Consider the following 13981-nt stretch of genomic DNA (forward strand, 5'->3'; position numbering starts at 1 on the left):
GAAAGAATAACAAAACAGATAATAAACACGAACCTTTACGAAATCAGATCGCCTCTTTTTTTTTTTCTTCTTTCAAACGAGTCAAAGAAAAAGAAGAAAATAAAAACTACTGTTATTAGTAAAGAGATATTCGTGCGTGATGCTCATAGTCACGTAAACAGTCGTTATTATTAATAAAGAGTAATTGAGCTTTTAATCCTCAACCATGCTTTATTTTCAGAACAGAAAGTAGGTCATGGCCTATCATGTTTTGGTTTTTGAATATATAAAACCTACGAGTGCATATACCAATCCTGCTATATACATAAACGTCATATAGCCACAAATATGATAAGTAAAATATAGTTCATGAAAGTCTGTTGAGTTCCTAGGAGGCAGCCAATATCACATAAGAATTTTCCTTGAATTATATTCTTTTCTTATCTTCTCTTATGATTGTGCTCTGATTGAAGACAGTCAAATGTATGCAATTGAACATACCGCTACCAAATGGAAATGTGGATACGAGCAGCGCTTATATTTGGAATCAAAGTTTTGCTTTAAAACTTCGTGAGACGTTGTGGTTAATTATACATGCCAATATACTGCCATCGCAACCCAACGACATATTCAGTTATTTTCTTTGAAGTTAGAATTTCAATTGTTGCTTTCTGAAACATCACATTATTGTGGCTGTAGAACTCTTCTGGCTTATTAATCTTTCCTTGAATCCTTCTTTCCTTTATATGCCCCTCTTGGTATTTATACCGTGCTGTTAACTCCTAATTTTTGTCAGAGTTTTCTTTGCCCTCAGAATGATTGTCAGAACAGTCTTATTCTTCTGAGCATATAAAAGTACATTTGACTCTGCCAGCTTGATTATCTCTCATGATCAGATGCTGGTAATTGAGACAGCTTCCAGCATGGAGATTAGGTTGCTCAAGTTCCTTGCGAAGGCTAGCTATTTGATAGACATTTTGTTTCTAACAATTATATTTGCCATTTCCATTTTTGATTCCTTCCCGACAGTATCCCCTTCTGTTATAAAATAGAGTATATGCTTCAAAAACACGAGAAAAGAAGCACTAAGAAGGCTCAGTTTCAGCGCCATGCAGAATCTCAAATAGCATGGCAAATAAGCACAATCTAGCTAGTCGATATGCAGGAATTATCGAACTTTCAAAGTCCAGGCTGACTTATTGTGTGGCAATTCCTGCAGCTTCTGCTGGCTGTCAAAAAGCTCGAACCGAACGCGTTCTGTAAATAAGTTACCGAGTGAAGATCGACGCGAAATTGCATCAAAAGTGTTTTCGTAACTTTTCCCTTTAAACAAACCATAAACCAGTATTCGCCATTCGATATATAATGAGTCTCTGGGCAGATAAATACAAGCCAAAATCACTTGATCAACTCTCATACCATAAAGATCTCTCCAAGCATCTTAAGAAACTTGTACGTTGACATACAATAATCTGAAAAAAATTCAACAATAGAAAAGTTGATCAATGACTTTTTTAATCAAACTTTAAAGGCTCATTCAGAAAATATCCCTCACATGTTGTTCTATGGGCCTTCTGGAGCCGGAAAGAAGACACGTATAATCGCTGTTTTAAGAGAAATCTACGGTGCTGGGGTTGATAAAGTAGGTATACAGATAAATGAAGACAAATATCGTATTTCAGAGTCTTAGTCATATATTCTCCTTTTTTGAATGAATTAGCTCAAAGTCGAACAGCGTCAGTTTGTGTCAACTTCAAACCGTAAATTGCTTTTTACAGTTGTATCGAGTAACTATCATATAGAAGTCAGCACAGGGTAAGAATAGTATCAAGTAGAAAATCTTGCAAATGCCAAGGTGAATGAACAACAATATATAATATTTTATTCGTAACAATTAGTGATCTTGGAATTTATGATCGTTATATTATGCAAGATGTTATAAAGTCTATTGCTCAATCGCAGCAAATTGATGCTAATGCCCGACACTCCTTTAAAAGTAACCCATATTTCTAGACTTTTTTTTTGGAATATTGGCTTTCCCAACACTTTGCTAAATGGAACATTTTAATAGTGGTTATTATCGATCAAGCAGATGAGTTAACAAAGGAAGCACAAGCCGCTCTTCGTCGAACGATGGAAAAATATGCTACCAACATGCGCTTAATTCTTTGCTGTAATAATCTGAGTAGAATCATTGCTCCTGTTCGATCTCGTTGCATGTTAATACGTGTTGCACGACCAGAAACAAATGAAATCGTTCGTGTTTTACAAGAGGTGGCTTCAACTGAAAAATTCACTCTACCAACAGAGCTTGCTCGCAATATCGCAGAACATGCTGATCGAAACATGCGTGCGTCATTGCTGTCTCTTGAAAGTACAGCAGCACGATAGTAAGCACTCATACCATAGCTCTCCGAAGAAAACCATCCTTTGGAACTAATGCTAAAACTTTCTATTGCCACAGCCCTGATTTAACAACTGTTAAGCAACCTGATGATATGGATTGGCAAATAGCTATTTCTAGAATCGCCGACAATATTATGAAAGAACAATCAGCACCTAAACTACTTGAGATTCGTAAACAACTCGTAGACGTGTATACAAAATGTATTCAATCTAGTGTTATATTGAAGAAACTATCGTTTGATTTAATTGAACGTGTCCCGGAACCGATCAAAATAAAAATCGTCGAACAAGCTGCTTTCCATGTAAGTTAAACGTTGATAAAAGAAAGGATGGATTGATGGAATATTGATTTCACTTGACTATTTGTTCACTTCAGGAACACCGATTACGAATTGGCAACAAGGATATATTCCATTTAGAGGCATTCGTAGCTCACGTAATGAGCATTTATAAGAAGTAAGTCTTTGATTTGAAAATTGAGAAGAAACTTGATTATGATGACTTACGAGGACTTAAAATACTCTTATAATATAGCTATTTAAACAATAAGTAAGCAGAAAAAGCTGACTTAATACATGGGGTACAATTTAATGCTGGAATAGATGTAGAAATTATTGTAGTAATAAGCTTTGAGTCGGGAAAGATGGTTATAACTTTACCCAAGCAATAAATACAACCGTTTTCTCTGGATGACAGTGTGTTAAAATCGTCAATTCAGCTATATCAACTTCATACTGATGTAACTTTTATTTTTTCAGTCACCATATCTTGCGTGAACCAAAGATCGACAGTAGGTGATTATAGATACGAGTATTATTACATTAGAATAGAAATTACAGTTAAGGAAAGGGGCGTTTGGCAATGATGATTATTATACAAGTGACAGATTCGAGTAAGAAAGAAAAATGGATGGTTTGGTGAATATAAATTGTTATGATCTTCTTGTACCGGCCACCGTAGGCCTACTATCAATACTATCAATCACAAATTGTTCTTGATCATCTTCCATTTCGTTGTATCCAGCAAAATTCAACTCTTCATCAATGTCAGCTGCTAATTTGGAATAATGTGATTGATTCAGCGATATATAATAGCATGTCACCACATAAGCGAAATAGAGCTATATAAAAGGCCAAAAGACGAATGAGAATACCATTCTGACGTTATTGCAGTCTGCGTTTCTTTCTATTTAGAAGGACCTTACATGGATCAATCGGACTATACATAAAATGACGATACTGACAATACTCTCCATTTTAAACGAAGCATCGTGTTCTACTTGCTGTTCAGGCTTGCCATCCAAGTCGGGTAGAGAATGATCTGTGTACACAAACCATTGTATTGCAAAATAGACAGTGCTAAGTGTGCTAATGATGAAGTCGATCCAATAAAACATTGCAAAATATCTAACAAAATCAAATTTTTCCTAAAAAAGATAAATTATTTTCATCAAGAAGCGTCAATATGATAGCAGAAGCAAAGTACATTATAACTGATACTCTTTGTATCTATTTCTTCTCTGACCTTATGAACACCATATAGTCCTGTGGCGAATAAACCAAGAGCAATTAAAGAATACACATGTATACAAACAGCAACCGGGTCGCTGTAATCCAGTGATATCAAGCCATACAGTCCAGACAGTTTATTGAGCTGATAGGATGAATTGATGACGAAGAATGATTGTCTGACGTGTTAAAGAGCTATCTTTTGCGTGGTAAAATATTGTAAAAGAGGGAGCTGAACTCACCAGACCAAATATAATGATCAAATATACACCTGTCATTGTCATTAACGACAGAAACAAAATGATTATAGAATTCCTTGTTACTTTCAAGATCGCTAAAGACGGTTAAAGATGCGCAATTACTGCTTGTTATTACCTGTTTTAAGGGGAATAAATAGAAAGCAATTCCGAGATCGCTTGAATAATGCCATTGTTGTTCTTTTTGGCTTTGAGGTGTTACGGAAAAGCAAAAGGCTCGTTGATTTAAAAATTAATTAGAGACAATGCTCGGCAATGTCATTTTGCCGAGAAAGGGAAAAGTGCAGATCGAGCAAGCAAAAACTTCAATGACACTTTGTACCAGAAACATGCTTTGAGAGCCTTTAAATAATCAATTACTAAATGTTTTATTAGACGTAGAACTGGGAATGCTGTTGATGTGGTATCGGTGAGGCTTCTTCATTACGATCAAAGATAAGAGGTATATATGAATATTGCAGTAAGCGAATCATTAAAAACGGTAAATACATAGTAACAACATTTCTTATTTGTATGTTCAATGGCGGTCGTAGCCTTATAGGAAGGGTGGCATCCTAGTGAAATACAGGCCTGACCAATATGTAAGCATCTCTGTTTTCATTCAACCTATAATAATCAGAGACCATACTCTGTACTCTAAATCCATTTTTCGCATAAAATCGAATGGCCAAGTCATTGATCGTTTGTACATGTAGATACAGTGATGTTACGATGGGACTACTGATTTTCCTTGCAACATCCATTATGTATTGAATTAAAATACTACCTTGATTAGATAAAAGTTGAGTTGTCAGGCGCTAGTTAATATCGTAAAACACATCAGTTTTTTTGAAAATAAGCGTGATTACCGAGACCATTGTTCCTGAACTTCGGATCTATCGCTAGAGTCATCATGTATATTCTACCTGTATACTTTGCGTATGGTGTTAATTCTAAACGACAGCAGATAGCACCAGCATGCTCGCCATTGTAATATACTGTTTTTACATATAGTTATACGTAATTTGAGTATAGCATGGTTAAGTCCAATATACAAATACAGAAAAAGCAAAAGAATAAGAAGAAGCGCAAAGTAGATACTTACTCAATCTACTGAGATCTCCTGAATGCAACACTTCATCGTAAAAATTCTCGCCATAATGTACAGGGAAAACGCGCGTATGAAGATTGATCAGATCAGAGAGATTTTCTAGAGTAACATTACAGAGTGTTATTTGAGGTTGAGGGTTGAAGGATACTGTTGGAAACTTTATGACTGACGAAAGGGACATTTAGAAACAAGAGGTAATAAAAGTAGGGGAGAAAAGTGCACCTTCTTTTTGCATTTAAAAATTAAACATTTTGAAAAATCGTGATATCAGCTACATGATTGCGTACGCATCAAGCAACAATAGGAGTTGACATATCGACTCAAGATATGCTACTGGAAACTATAATCTATTAATCAAGCAGCAGGTCCATTATTTAATTGTGATATGGAATTTAAAGATAGTGGAAGCAATCTTATAACAAATGAAGCTAATGTAAGCTGGATCATAAGAGAAGGTTGATTTGTTCGTTTTTTGATAGTGTGAAAGCTTTTGTAAATAGAGCGTTACAGTTTCAGCTTCTGCAGTCTTCAGCTGAAGCTTTCTAGTACCGTTTCTATGTACATCTTTGCAGAAGGAATCAATCATTTGGTGTCTTTGGCAACGGATGTGTCAAAAGCTCAAACTGAATTTCAAATTTTATAACGTCTCCTCTGTACAATTTACTTTGGGAAACGCTCTTGACAGTCAAAATACAATAAACACGAACATGAGCCAACAAATATCACCACTTCCCAATATATCTACAGACTATAAGCCGAAAAGTCCAGTCAAATGTATCCACGAGCAACAGGATATTGACGTTTTCCTTAAAACAAAGGCATTTGATCGGATTATGACGTTTGTCTTATTGCTCAATGAAACTGCAATGAAGAAAAAGATCTCGGAGCCTTGCCACATTTCAGCTGTAAATAACATTTGAATACGCGTAAGAACTGTCTTTTGTATCTTTATTAACCTATGACAAAAAAAAAAAAAAAAATAAAATCGAAAAAAGCAAACACAACAAATATTGGATATGCTGGAAACTTTGGATTCCTGGATCGATGAGTTTCCACCTTTGGATAATCCACAACGATTTGGGAATAAAGCGTTTCGATCTTGGGCACACAAACTATCAGAGGTTAGTGTTAGTTCTTATCACAATGTAAAAAATATATCAGCCATACTATTTAGCAAAACAAGGTATATCGACCTATTTATCCGATTTACTTAGTCATCCAAAGAATTGTTGAAGACAATTTTGCCAGCAAAACTTCATATTGCTATACCTGAATTGTCAGAGTATCTTAACGAAGGTTTTGGAAACGAGACAAGAATCGACTATGGATCAGGACATGAATTGAGTTTTGTAGCATGGTTATGTGGTATTGCCTTAGTCGGAGGATTTACTCCAGAAGATTATCAAGCCATTGTTTTCAGAATATTTGTTAGGTAGAATAATGGAAGATGCGATAACGGCATTCACTTGAACTTGCATCTAATGGCAAGGGACTTTTTCTTGCAATTGTAGATATTTGGAATTAGTACGTAGACTTCAGAAAACTTATAAATTAGAACCAGCAGGAAGTCATGGTGTTTGGGGCTTAGATGATCACCAGTTTTTACCTTATTTATGGGGTAGTGCACAGTTGATAGATCATCCGCAACTGTCACCAAGATCTATATTGCAGCAAAAAACAGTCTATGACGTGGCAGATGAGTATATGTATTTTGGATGTATAAAATACATCTTGGAAGTGAAAAGAGGACCCTTCTTTGAGCATTCGCCCATGTTGACCGATATTTCGTCTGTACCCTACTGGAGCAAAGTAAATTCTGGAATGATCAAGATGTTTATTGCAGAGGTTCTGAAGAAAGTACCTGTAGTCCAACACTTCAAGTTTGGAGAGCTATTTCCATTTGCTTGAACAGCAGGTGTCCAAATTGTTGAAACCGTCAAATAAAAATAAGAATCCCAGCGGGGAACAGAACATGATTTGGCATTTTTTCTCCAGTTTTTTTAAACTTTTTTATTCTTTTTTTTTTTTTTTGTATTTTCTTCCTTTGTATAAGAAAAAGTGCAATGAGGTTTATCCATGATATTTCTTCCGCAACGATGACTACTACGAGCTATGCACACTCACCCATCAAACTAGAGGTAGATGCTAAGCCCGTCTATTTTATTGGCCCTGCAACGAGGGACAATCCTTTATCTCAAATTCGAACCAAGCTGTTTGGAAATGTGTACTTCAATGATCCGAAAATCCAATGGAGCCGTATCACATTGCATTTTTTAGGCAAGGCAGGCTTGAATATTGATGCACCAAATCATTCTTTACCCAGAGAGATCATTCAGCAGCATGAATTTGATTTACAAGAGTCCAAACTCTACTCGAGTAGCACAACCCATCTTCAGACCACGATTACTTTATGCGACGTTGAGAAAGAGCTTATTTTTACGAATGAAAAAGTGATAGACTTTGGACTTCATCTACCTTCTTTTTTACCACCTTCTATTAAAACAAAGCACGCTTTTGTTGAATATACCCTCACAGTCACATGCACTGCTGCATCTACAACTGCAAACTTCATGATGAGTAAGAAGCATAGGAAAACAATCGTAACTAAAATAAGGCCTGTGACAATCCGTCGACATTATTTACCAAGTCCAAGCTCTATGATTGCCAGTACCAGATTTCATGGCGTACGCGAATGGTTTGAGTGGACAGCTGAAGTACCCAAAGCAGCACCAGTAGAATCCGGTGAAGCCGTGATAGCATTTCGATGGAGTGTAGAGAAAGAGTTAGTTGAAGTGGATCGCATTGAATCACGGTTGGAAGAGCTAGAGACTTACCGATTCAGCACAAAATCAGGTATTGCACACAGCTTACCGGCCATAGTGACTCAGTACCCTTCTTCTTTATACTACCCACCTACATTTTCGAATGGCTCAGAGACGCATTTTGTTCGCACGCCCATTCATGGCAAGTCTATTCGTACGCATCATTTTGATCCTTTTTTGGAGATAACCCATCGCCTTAAGCTTATAGTACATTTCAAAGCACCGCATATCAGAGCAACGCCATTGGAATTGACGTTTCCTATGGTGATTACGGATTTCCCAACTCATTCAACTTTGGACTCTTCTGTCAATAGAACCAGCCCTCTACCATCACCCATTTCGCCCTCTACATTAGCCATATCTTGCTCTTCTTCCTCTACAGCTACTGATCCCATTAGGAATGATCATACTACTACGATAATACAACCAGGCGGTGACGAGCTGTCTTGTGTGGATTTAGAGTTACCTGAATACATACCGAGATATGAAGATATTATACCAACAGCATCATCGTCAGCATCAGTGAATCGTTGCTAGTAAGATGCTTACATTCTTGGATTGACTGCGCACTCGTGTGCGGTGTTCCTGTTTTGTTATTATACCGTTCTTGTACATACTAGTCATACCATAGCTATTTATTCCTCTTCATCTCCACCTCACCCTACTGAAAAAGTGTAGACAGTTTTTGAAACCACTCTTTTGCTCTCCTATCGACAATGACAGACATATGACTCATTTTGAACAATGGAGTATTCTCATCTTTTTTCTTTTCCATGAAAAATAAAACAAATCTATTTCAATTCCATTATACATAATCAAATTGCATATCTAACTCGTTTTATACTGATATAAAACTCTTTGGGATTGGTGGTATCATGATAACCAATGGGTCCTAGATCACAATCAGCGCAAGACAAGTATTTGATGGTGCCTACAGTCTTTGAGAACCCCACATTCTCAAATTCCATCATGTTACCAACGCGCCAAAAATGATGTGTTCCTTCTTCTGCTTCTTTATCTTCTTGGAGAACATTGTTTTCTGGTAAGGAAGCTTCTGGCAATGTGAGCTATAAAATAAAACGTGGATGAGAGAGTGAGTTATTGTAGATTCGCAACAAAAGACGGAAATTGTAATTGCTTTTTGACTTTGCGATGTTGTGTCGCTGATGAGCAAAAAGGAGGGTGGTAACTTTACTTTGGAACCATCGCCTTCTACTAACGTGGCTGTATTCCTTCGGAAAATGACGCAATGACAAGTTTTTTTTGGACAGAGAATGTCGGTTAAGTTTTTGCCTTGATCATTGACGAGTTCCTTCAAAGGATCTTGAACTTGTTTATAAGGTGTTGCCATTGTTTGCTTAGATCCAGAAAAGAAAAAAAGAGGATAAAGAATGGTAAACCCGCTATTTCAAACAAGCCAAGAAAAAATAAAACAAAATAGAAAGACTCATAATCAACAAACTCAAAAACGGATAGCAGTAATGATGGTGATATGTACGATAAAAAAAAAAAAGAGAGAGTTTATTGCGTATAAATATCACGGTTATTATCTATAAAACTGAAGATTCTTTCTTTCAAATAGAGATGATACTGTAATATAGGTTGATTTAAAGAATTAGACACTTGTTCTTCTTTTCTTTTTTGGGCTTTTTCTTAGTATCTCCTGCACGTAATCCTTCTCGTTGAGCGCGAATAGCTTTCACGACTTGATAGAATGATCGTTCCACATTTACACATGTCTTTGCTGAAGTTTCAATAAAATCACAAGCTAATCTTTTAGCTGTAGCATAACCTTCTTCTCTTGTTACTTCCCTCTCTGTCACTTTGTCGCATTTGTTGCCTACCAACATGAGAGGAACATTATCCACGTCTTTCACCCGGAATATTTGGTCACGAAATCTTTCAATGCGATCAAAGGTCGAACGAGAAGTGATTGAATACACTAATAGAAAACCCTCACCATCTCTGCATTGGAAAGTAGCGACATGTTATTTTACAGCAACCAAAACATAGCTCAGTGTTTTTCTTTAGCGTTCATATATCTATGGGTACCTTATCCATTGGTCTCGTAATGCTGTATATTCTTCTTGTCCGGCTGTATCCAATACTTCTAATATACATGGCTGATCATCGATGACAACTTGTTTACGATATGAATCTTCAATAGTAGGATCGTAGGTCTATAAATGTATATGTATAAATTGACTAAATTGTTGAGTACAACAACCACAATTCATTACATTCGTTTCTTTAATTGATCCAATCAAAGTTTGTTTTACCTCTACACATGTATGAGTTTTTTTATAGTACACAAATGAGTTTTAGGGGGGGGTTGGTGTTTATGCGCAAACAAAAATAATATACATCAGCTTGTAAGTAAAACGATTTTGATTCATCCGCAATAAAACAACAACAACAATAATAACAATAAAGCTATTAGTATATTACCAACAAAATGATTTAAACAAAGCTAATAACGAATAAAAACCATCGTATCTGGTAAGTTGATCTTGCACGCAGTTTAACATTAAAGTTCCAAATTTTTAAAATAGCTTACTTGAATTGTTAGTGCTGTCTAAATAATGCACATAGAATGATTTTATGGATTTTGGTCAGTTAATTATCAGAGCTGGGCAATTGTATTGGTTATAAAATTCACTCACTTTGCCAACACCACCATCGCCAAGAACGACTAACTTATATAACATCATCTTTGTAAAATAGCTATCAACGTTTTTTTAAATAAATAAATAGGGAGAGCAAACTAGAAAAGTTGTTGGTATGCGTTATTTTGTCTATTCAAAAAAAAAAAAAAGAAAACCCAGTTGGTTTGCTCATTTGCAAAACAACACAAACTGTGATTTCCAATGTTGAATCGTTTGGAATGCTTACCTTGTATTTTTTGAGAAAAAACAAAGTATATATATAGTGTAAAATATAAAAGGATTTATAAATAGTTCAAAAAGAAAAAATAAAGAGAAAAAAAGAAAAGAAATTAGAATTATACTATTGACAACTTAAGTTTTATGTCAAAACGAAGCAACAAAAAAAGAAAAAATAACAAAAAAAAAAGTTGGCAATTTCACTGCAGAAAGAGTGTAGATGTCACTCCGCAGAGGAAAAAAATAAAGTCTAAACTTTACAGAGAAAGCATGGTTTTTTTTTTGGTTTTTTTTTTCTAAACATAAAAGACGTTAATTATGCTACCCCAAAACAATAGTTATATTATTCAAAAAAGCCCTTAAAGTGAAAAGATTCGAATGAGCTCATTATTAGCTATTTTAGTCGTAGTTAATTCTACAAGAGGACACCATTATCTGTTCAGTTACCCACAGAACCCTAAGCGATCGTCTTCTTTCACGACAACCGCTTGTGGCGGTAACAGTAACGTCAGTCAATACACTTTTGTCAATGACTTCGCCATTGGGTCTTCCATGACTGCGAAACTATTGATGCAAGAGTCTGAAGAACAACAAAGACGCGCCTCTATTGTTAGTGGTAGAAATGAAATCGTTGCCAACAACACAGGAAAGGAACAGGGAGCCTCAACAGGTTCACGTGCTGACAACAACAATAGTAACAGCAGCAACAACAACAACAACAACAACAACAACAACAACAGCAGCAGCAGCAGCAGCAAAGATACTGCTACAGGACATTTACTCAAAGAGCAGCAACAACAACAGCAAGAAAAGAATGAAGAAAAACAGTACTGCCAAGAACAGGATCGTTTTGCTGGACGAGATTCGATTTTTGATATGGATGTGTCCTTTTTGGCAGATACTTTGGCACCCAAAGCACCCTTATGTGATCGAAAATTTCAATTGAGTATTGACGATTTGACATTTGTTGGACATCCTGTAAGCCTTACTTCCCAACATCATCCATCATCTTCTGATACACCGACAAATCAGCAACAGAATCATCATCATTATGATGTGAATTCCCCTTTAACATCGCCTACTTCTCCTTCTCAGCCATTGACAAAAGTGGTATCGACACCTTTACTCACATCCTCTCAATACGCGTCGCCTCAGTTGCAAATGAAAACGCCTTCTACACGTAGTGTCAGGGACAACAGCCACAGTCTAAACAATAGTGATGACGACGACGACGTGGACGGAAATGAGAGCAACGATTCTAGTTATGTCAAAAGCAGAAACGATGAGCAGAAAAGTACTGCTCAAGAAAATGATCATAGTAGCGATGATACAGATAGCGATGACAGCGATCTTGATCATACGAAGCAAGATGAACGAAATAAAAAATTGAATGGGCCAACCTCTGCTTCGACACATATGACATTATTTCATGTTGTATTCGTCGTGTCACCTCCTGACCTAGAGCTTACTTCTCAAGTGAATACTCTTTATACACATGTTATTTCCAAGTATGCTTCTGCCTTAAGATATGAACAGCTACGTTGCGGATATGTTCAAGAAGAAGTAGAAAAGATTCTAATTTTGAAGGAAGAAACCTTCAATAAAGGTAAAACGAAAATAATAAGCATAGTGAAAAGTGCAAAACCCAGAGCCGTTGTTGGGTTTGTTCATGTTGTTTTGGGTTTGGATCTAACCCCCCCCCCTCCCCTCCGCTCGATAGGTACGCCGTATGACCAAGTGATGGAACAAATACTTTCCGAATCCTCTTTGGCCAAAGATATCAAACAGATCTACACTGCCATTTCCACCAACACGGCAGCACATATCATTGTCAACGACTTTATTGATGTCTCATTGCAGATACCGATCAATTCGATTACAAAGTCCACCAATGCATTGAATCACAGTAGCAGTCATGAGTACAACCACTTTTATTACAACGGCTGCACCAATGATGTCCCGATACAACACCCCATTTACTACTCCAGCGGCGATACCACACATTCGCTCATGGATATTTACAGTGTCTCCGGGTACGAATACGACCAGTTTCCTGTCATTGCGCCCTATCATACTCTTCTCCTGCTCGAAGATCCGGAAGAAGTGTTGAAAAACATGCCTTTGGATGCATCTCCCACACTGGTGCAATTGGTCCAAATACTGACGCCTACACAGAGCCTTCAGGAGCTCCATTTACTCCTCGACTGTTCCTTGGCTCAAATCTACCGTTTAGCTGCCCATTTGATTTATTGGCGTAAAGCAAAATTGATTCACACCATCAGTCCGCGTAATATCTATGTCGTATCACCCACTGCTACTTTTGATGCTGCCCTGGAAGCTGATTTTAAATCACATATACCCAATCTTAGTTTACCTGTCATTCTATCTAAATTGTCCGGTACCCTGCATCATAGTTCGTCGACATCAACGGCAGGAACCGCAACGGCAACAGAAACGGCAGGTACAGGAACATCGACATCGGCCTATACCTCCATCTCCACCACGCAGCCAAAACCTTATCATACCGTCTACAATCAAGTAAAAGAATTGAAAAATCAATACCTGGAAGCGATCACCTATTTGATCCGAAAAGATTTAGTGGTTCAACTACATATGTATTTAGTACTTTTACTACCCCTTGCCTTGTTACAACAGCAAAAGCATACCATGGCGCAGGCCACGACGACAACGACGACTCATTTACCTACTCATACGGGTGCTACCCATAGTAGCAGTGGTAGTGGTCTTCATAGTAGTAGGAATAGCGTCGGTGAACAACAACAACAACAGCAACAACAACAAATGGAAGATGCTCTACCCAGTCCGAATAACAGTAACTTGAAAAGAATGACCTTTGAAAGAGCTCCTAAAGAAGTAGTAGAACTATTTGAACGCCTAGCACCGTATATGAATGGACAATACCATATAGAAGAAATTATCTATCGTGAGGGAATTTCCAGGAGACAATTAGGCTTAGTTCTTAAATATTACAAAGACAAGATAGTGACAGTCTATCATTATTAAACATGCAAAAACT

General features: G+C 36.9%; 8 protein-coding genes across 8 annotated transcripts; 4 read left to right on the forward strand and 4 right to left on the reverse strand.

The window, feature by feature from the left end:
- Nucleotides 1-1344: 1344 nt before the first annotated feature.
- On the forward strand, nt 1345-2938 carry BDF20DRAFT_914974 (DNA clamp loader; the record flags this gene model as incomplete). The annotated part of the gene is made up of 8 exons (XM_053084258.1): nt 1345-1431; nt 1511-1621; nt 1700-1794; nt 1878-1975; nt 2051-2369; nt 2444-2687; nt 2762-2841; nt 2920-2938. 8 exons carry the CDS (start codon nt 1345-1347, stop codon nt 2936-2938), a joined length of 1053 nt encoding a protein of 350 aa, XP_052934208.1.
- Nucleotides 2939-3316: 378 nt separating this feature from the next.
- BDF20DRAFT_823192 (uncharacterized protein) lies at nt 3317-3781 on the reverse strand (the record flags this gene model as incomplete). The annotated part of the gene is made up of 2 exons (XM_053077779.1): nt 3317-3505; nt 3590-3781. 2 exons carry the CDS (start codon nt 3779-3781, stop codon nt 3317-3319), a joined length of 381 nt encoding a protein of 126 aa, XP_052934209.1.
- Nucleotides 3782-4478: 697 nt separating this feature from the next.
- Nucleotides 4479-5512, reverse strand: BDF20DRAFT_883004 (acyl-CoA N-acyltransferase). The gene is made up of 3 exons (XM_053081757.1): nt 5235-5512; nt 4999-5127; nt 4479-4916 (listed from the first exon to the last, which is right to left on the reverse strand). The coding sequence occupies exons 1-3, from the start codon at nt 5419-5421 to the stop codon at nt 4705-4707; spliced, it is 528 nt and encodes a 175-aa protein (XP_052934210.1). The 5' UTR covers nt 5422-5512; the 3' UTR covers nt 4479-4704.
- Nucleotides 5513-5649: 137 nt separating this feature from the next.
- Nucleotides 5650-7296, forward strand: BDF20DRAFT_883010 (uncharacterized protein). Its single transcript, XM_053081758.1, has 5 exons — nt 5650-5673; nt 5741-6145; nt 6236-6361; nt 6455-6672; nt 6752-7296. The coding sequence occupies exons 2-5, from the start codon at nt 5846-5848 to the stop codon at nt 7146-7148; spliced, it is 1041 nt and encodes a 346-aa protein (XP_052934211.1). The 5' UTR covers nt 5650-5673; nt 5741-5845; the 3' UTR covers nt 7149-7296.
- A 61-nt stretch (nt 7297-7357) lies between these two features.
- Nucleotides 7358-8554, forward strand: BDF20DRAFT_810224 (uncharacterized protein; the record flags this gene model as incomplete). The annotated part of the gene is made up of 1 exon (XM_053076595.1): nt 7358-8554. A coding segment is annotated over one exon (1197 nt), but the record flags the coding sequence as incomplete, so codon positions are not given.
- A 323-nt stretch (nt 8555-8877) lies between these two features.
- On the reverse strand, nt 8878-9413 carry BDF20DRAFT_837488 (Mss4-like protein; the record flags this gene model as incomplete). Its single annotated transcript, XM_053079058.1, has 2 exons — nt 8878-9129; nt 9258-9413. The coding sequence occupies 2 exons, from the start codon at nt 9411-9413 to the stop codon at nt 8878-8880; spliced, it is 408 nt and encodes a 135-aa protein (XP_052934213.1).
- Nucleotides 9414-9565: 152 nt separating this feature from the next.
- BDF20DRAFT_883025 (small GTPase superfamily) lies at nt 9566-11099 on the reverse strand. The gene is made up of 6 exons (XM_053081759.1): nt 10955-11099; nt 10726-10826; nt 10620-10637; nt 10511-10532; nt 10115-10244; nt 9566-10027 (listed from the first exon to the last, which is right to left on the reverse strand). The coding sequence occupies exons 2-6, from the start codon at nt 10771-10773 to the stop codon at nt 9670-9672; spliced, it is 576 nt and encodes a 191-aa protein (XP_052934214.1). The 5' UTR covers nt 10774-10826; nt 10955-11099; the 3' UTR covers nt 9566-9669.
- A 223-nt stretch (nt 11100-11322) lies between these two features.
- On the forward strand, nt 11323-13968 carry BDF20DRAFT_914981 (nitrogen permease regulator of amino acid transport activity 3-domain-containing protein; the record flags this gene model as incomplete). Its single annotated transcript, XM_053084259.1, has 2 exons — nt 11323-12550; nt 12665-13968. 2 exons carry the CDS (start codon nt 11323-11325, stop codon nt 13966-13968), a joined length of 2532 nt encoding a protein of 843 aa, XP_052934215.1.
- Nucleotides 13969-13981: the final 13 nt, after the last annotated feature.

Source organism: Mycotypha africana (assembly GCF_025528875.1).
Source record: "Mycotypha africana strain NRRL 2978 chromosome Unknown BDF20scaffold_8, whole genome shotgun sequence".
NCBI lineage: Eukaryota > Fungi > Mucoromycota > Mucoromycetes > Mucorales > Mycotyphaceae > Mycotypha > Mycotypha africana.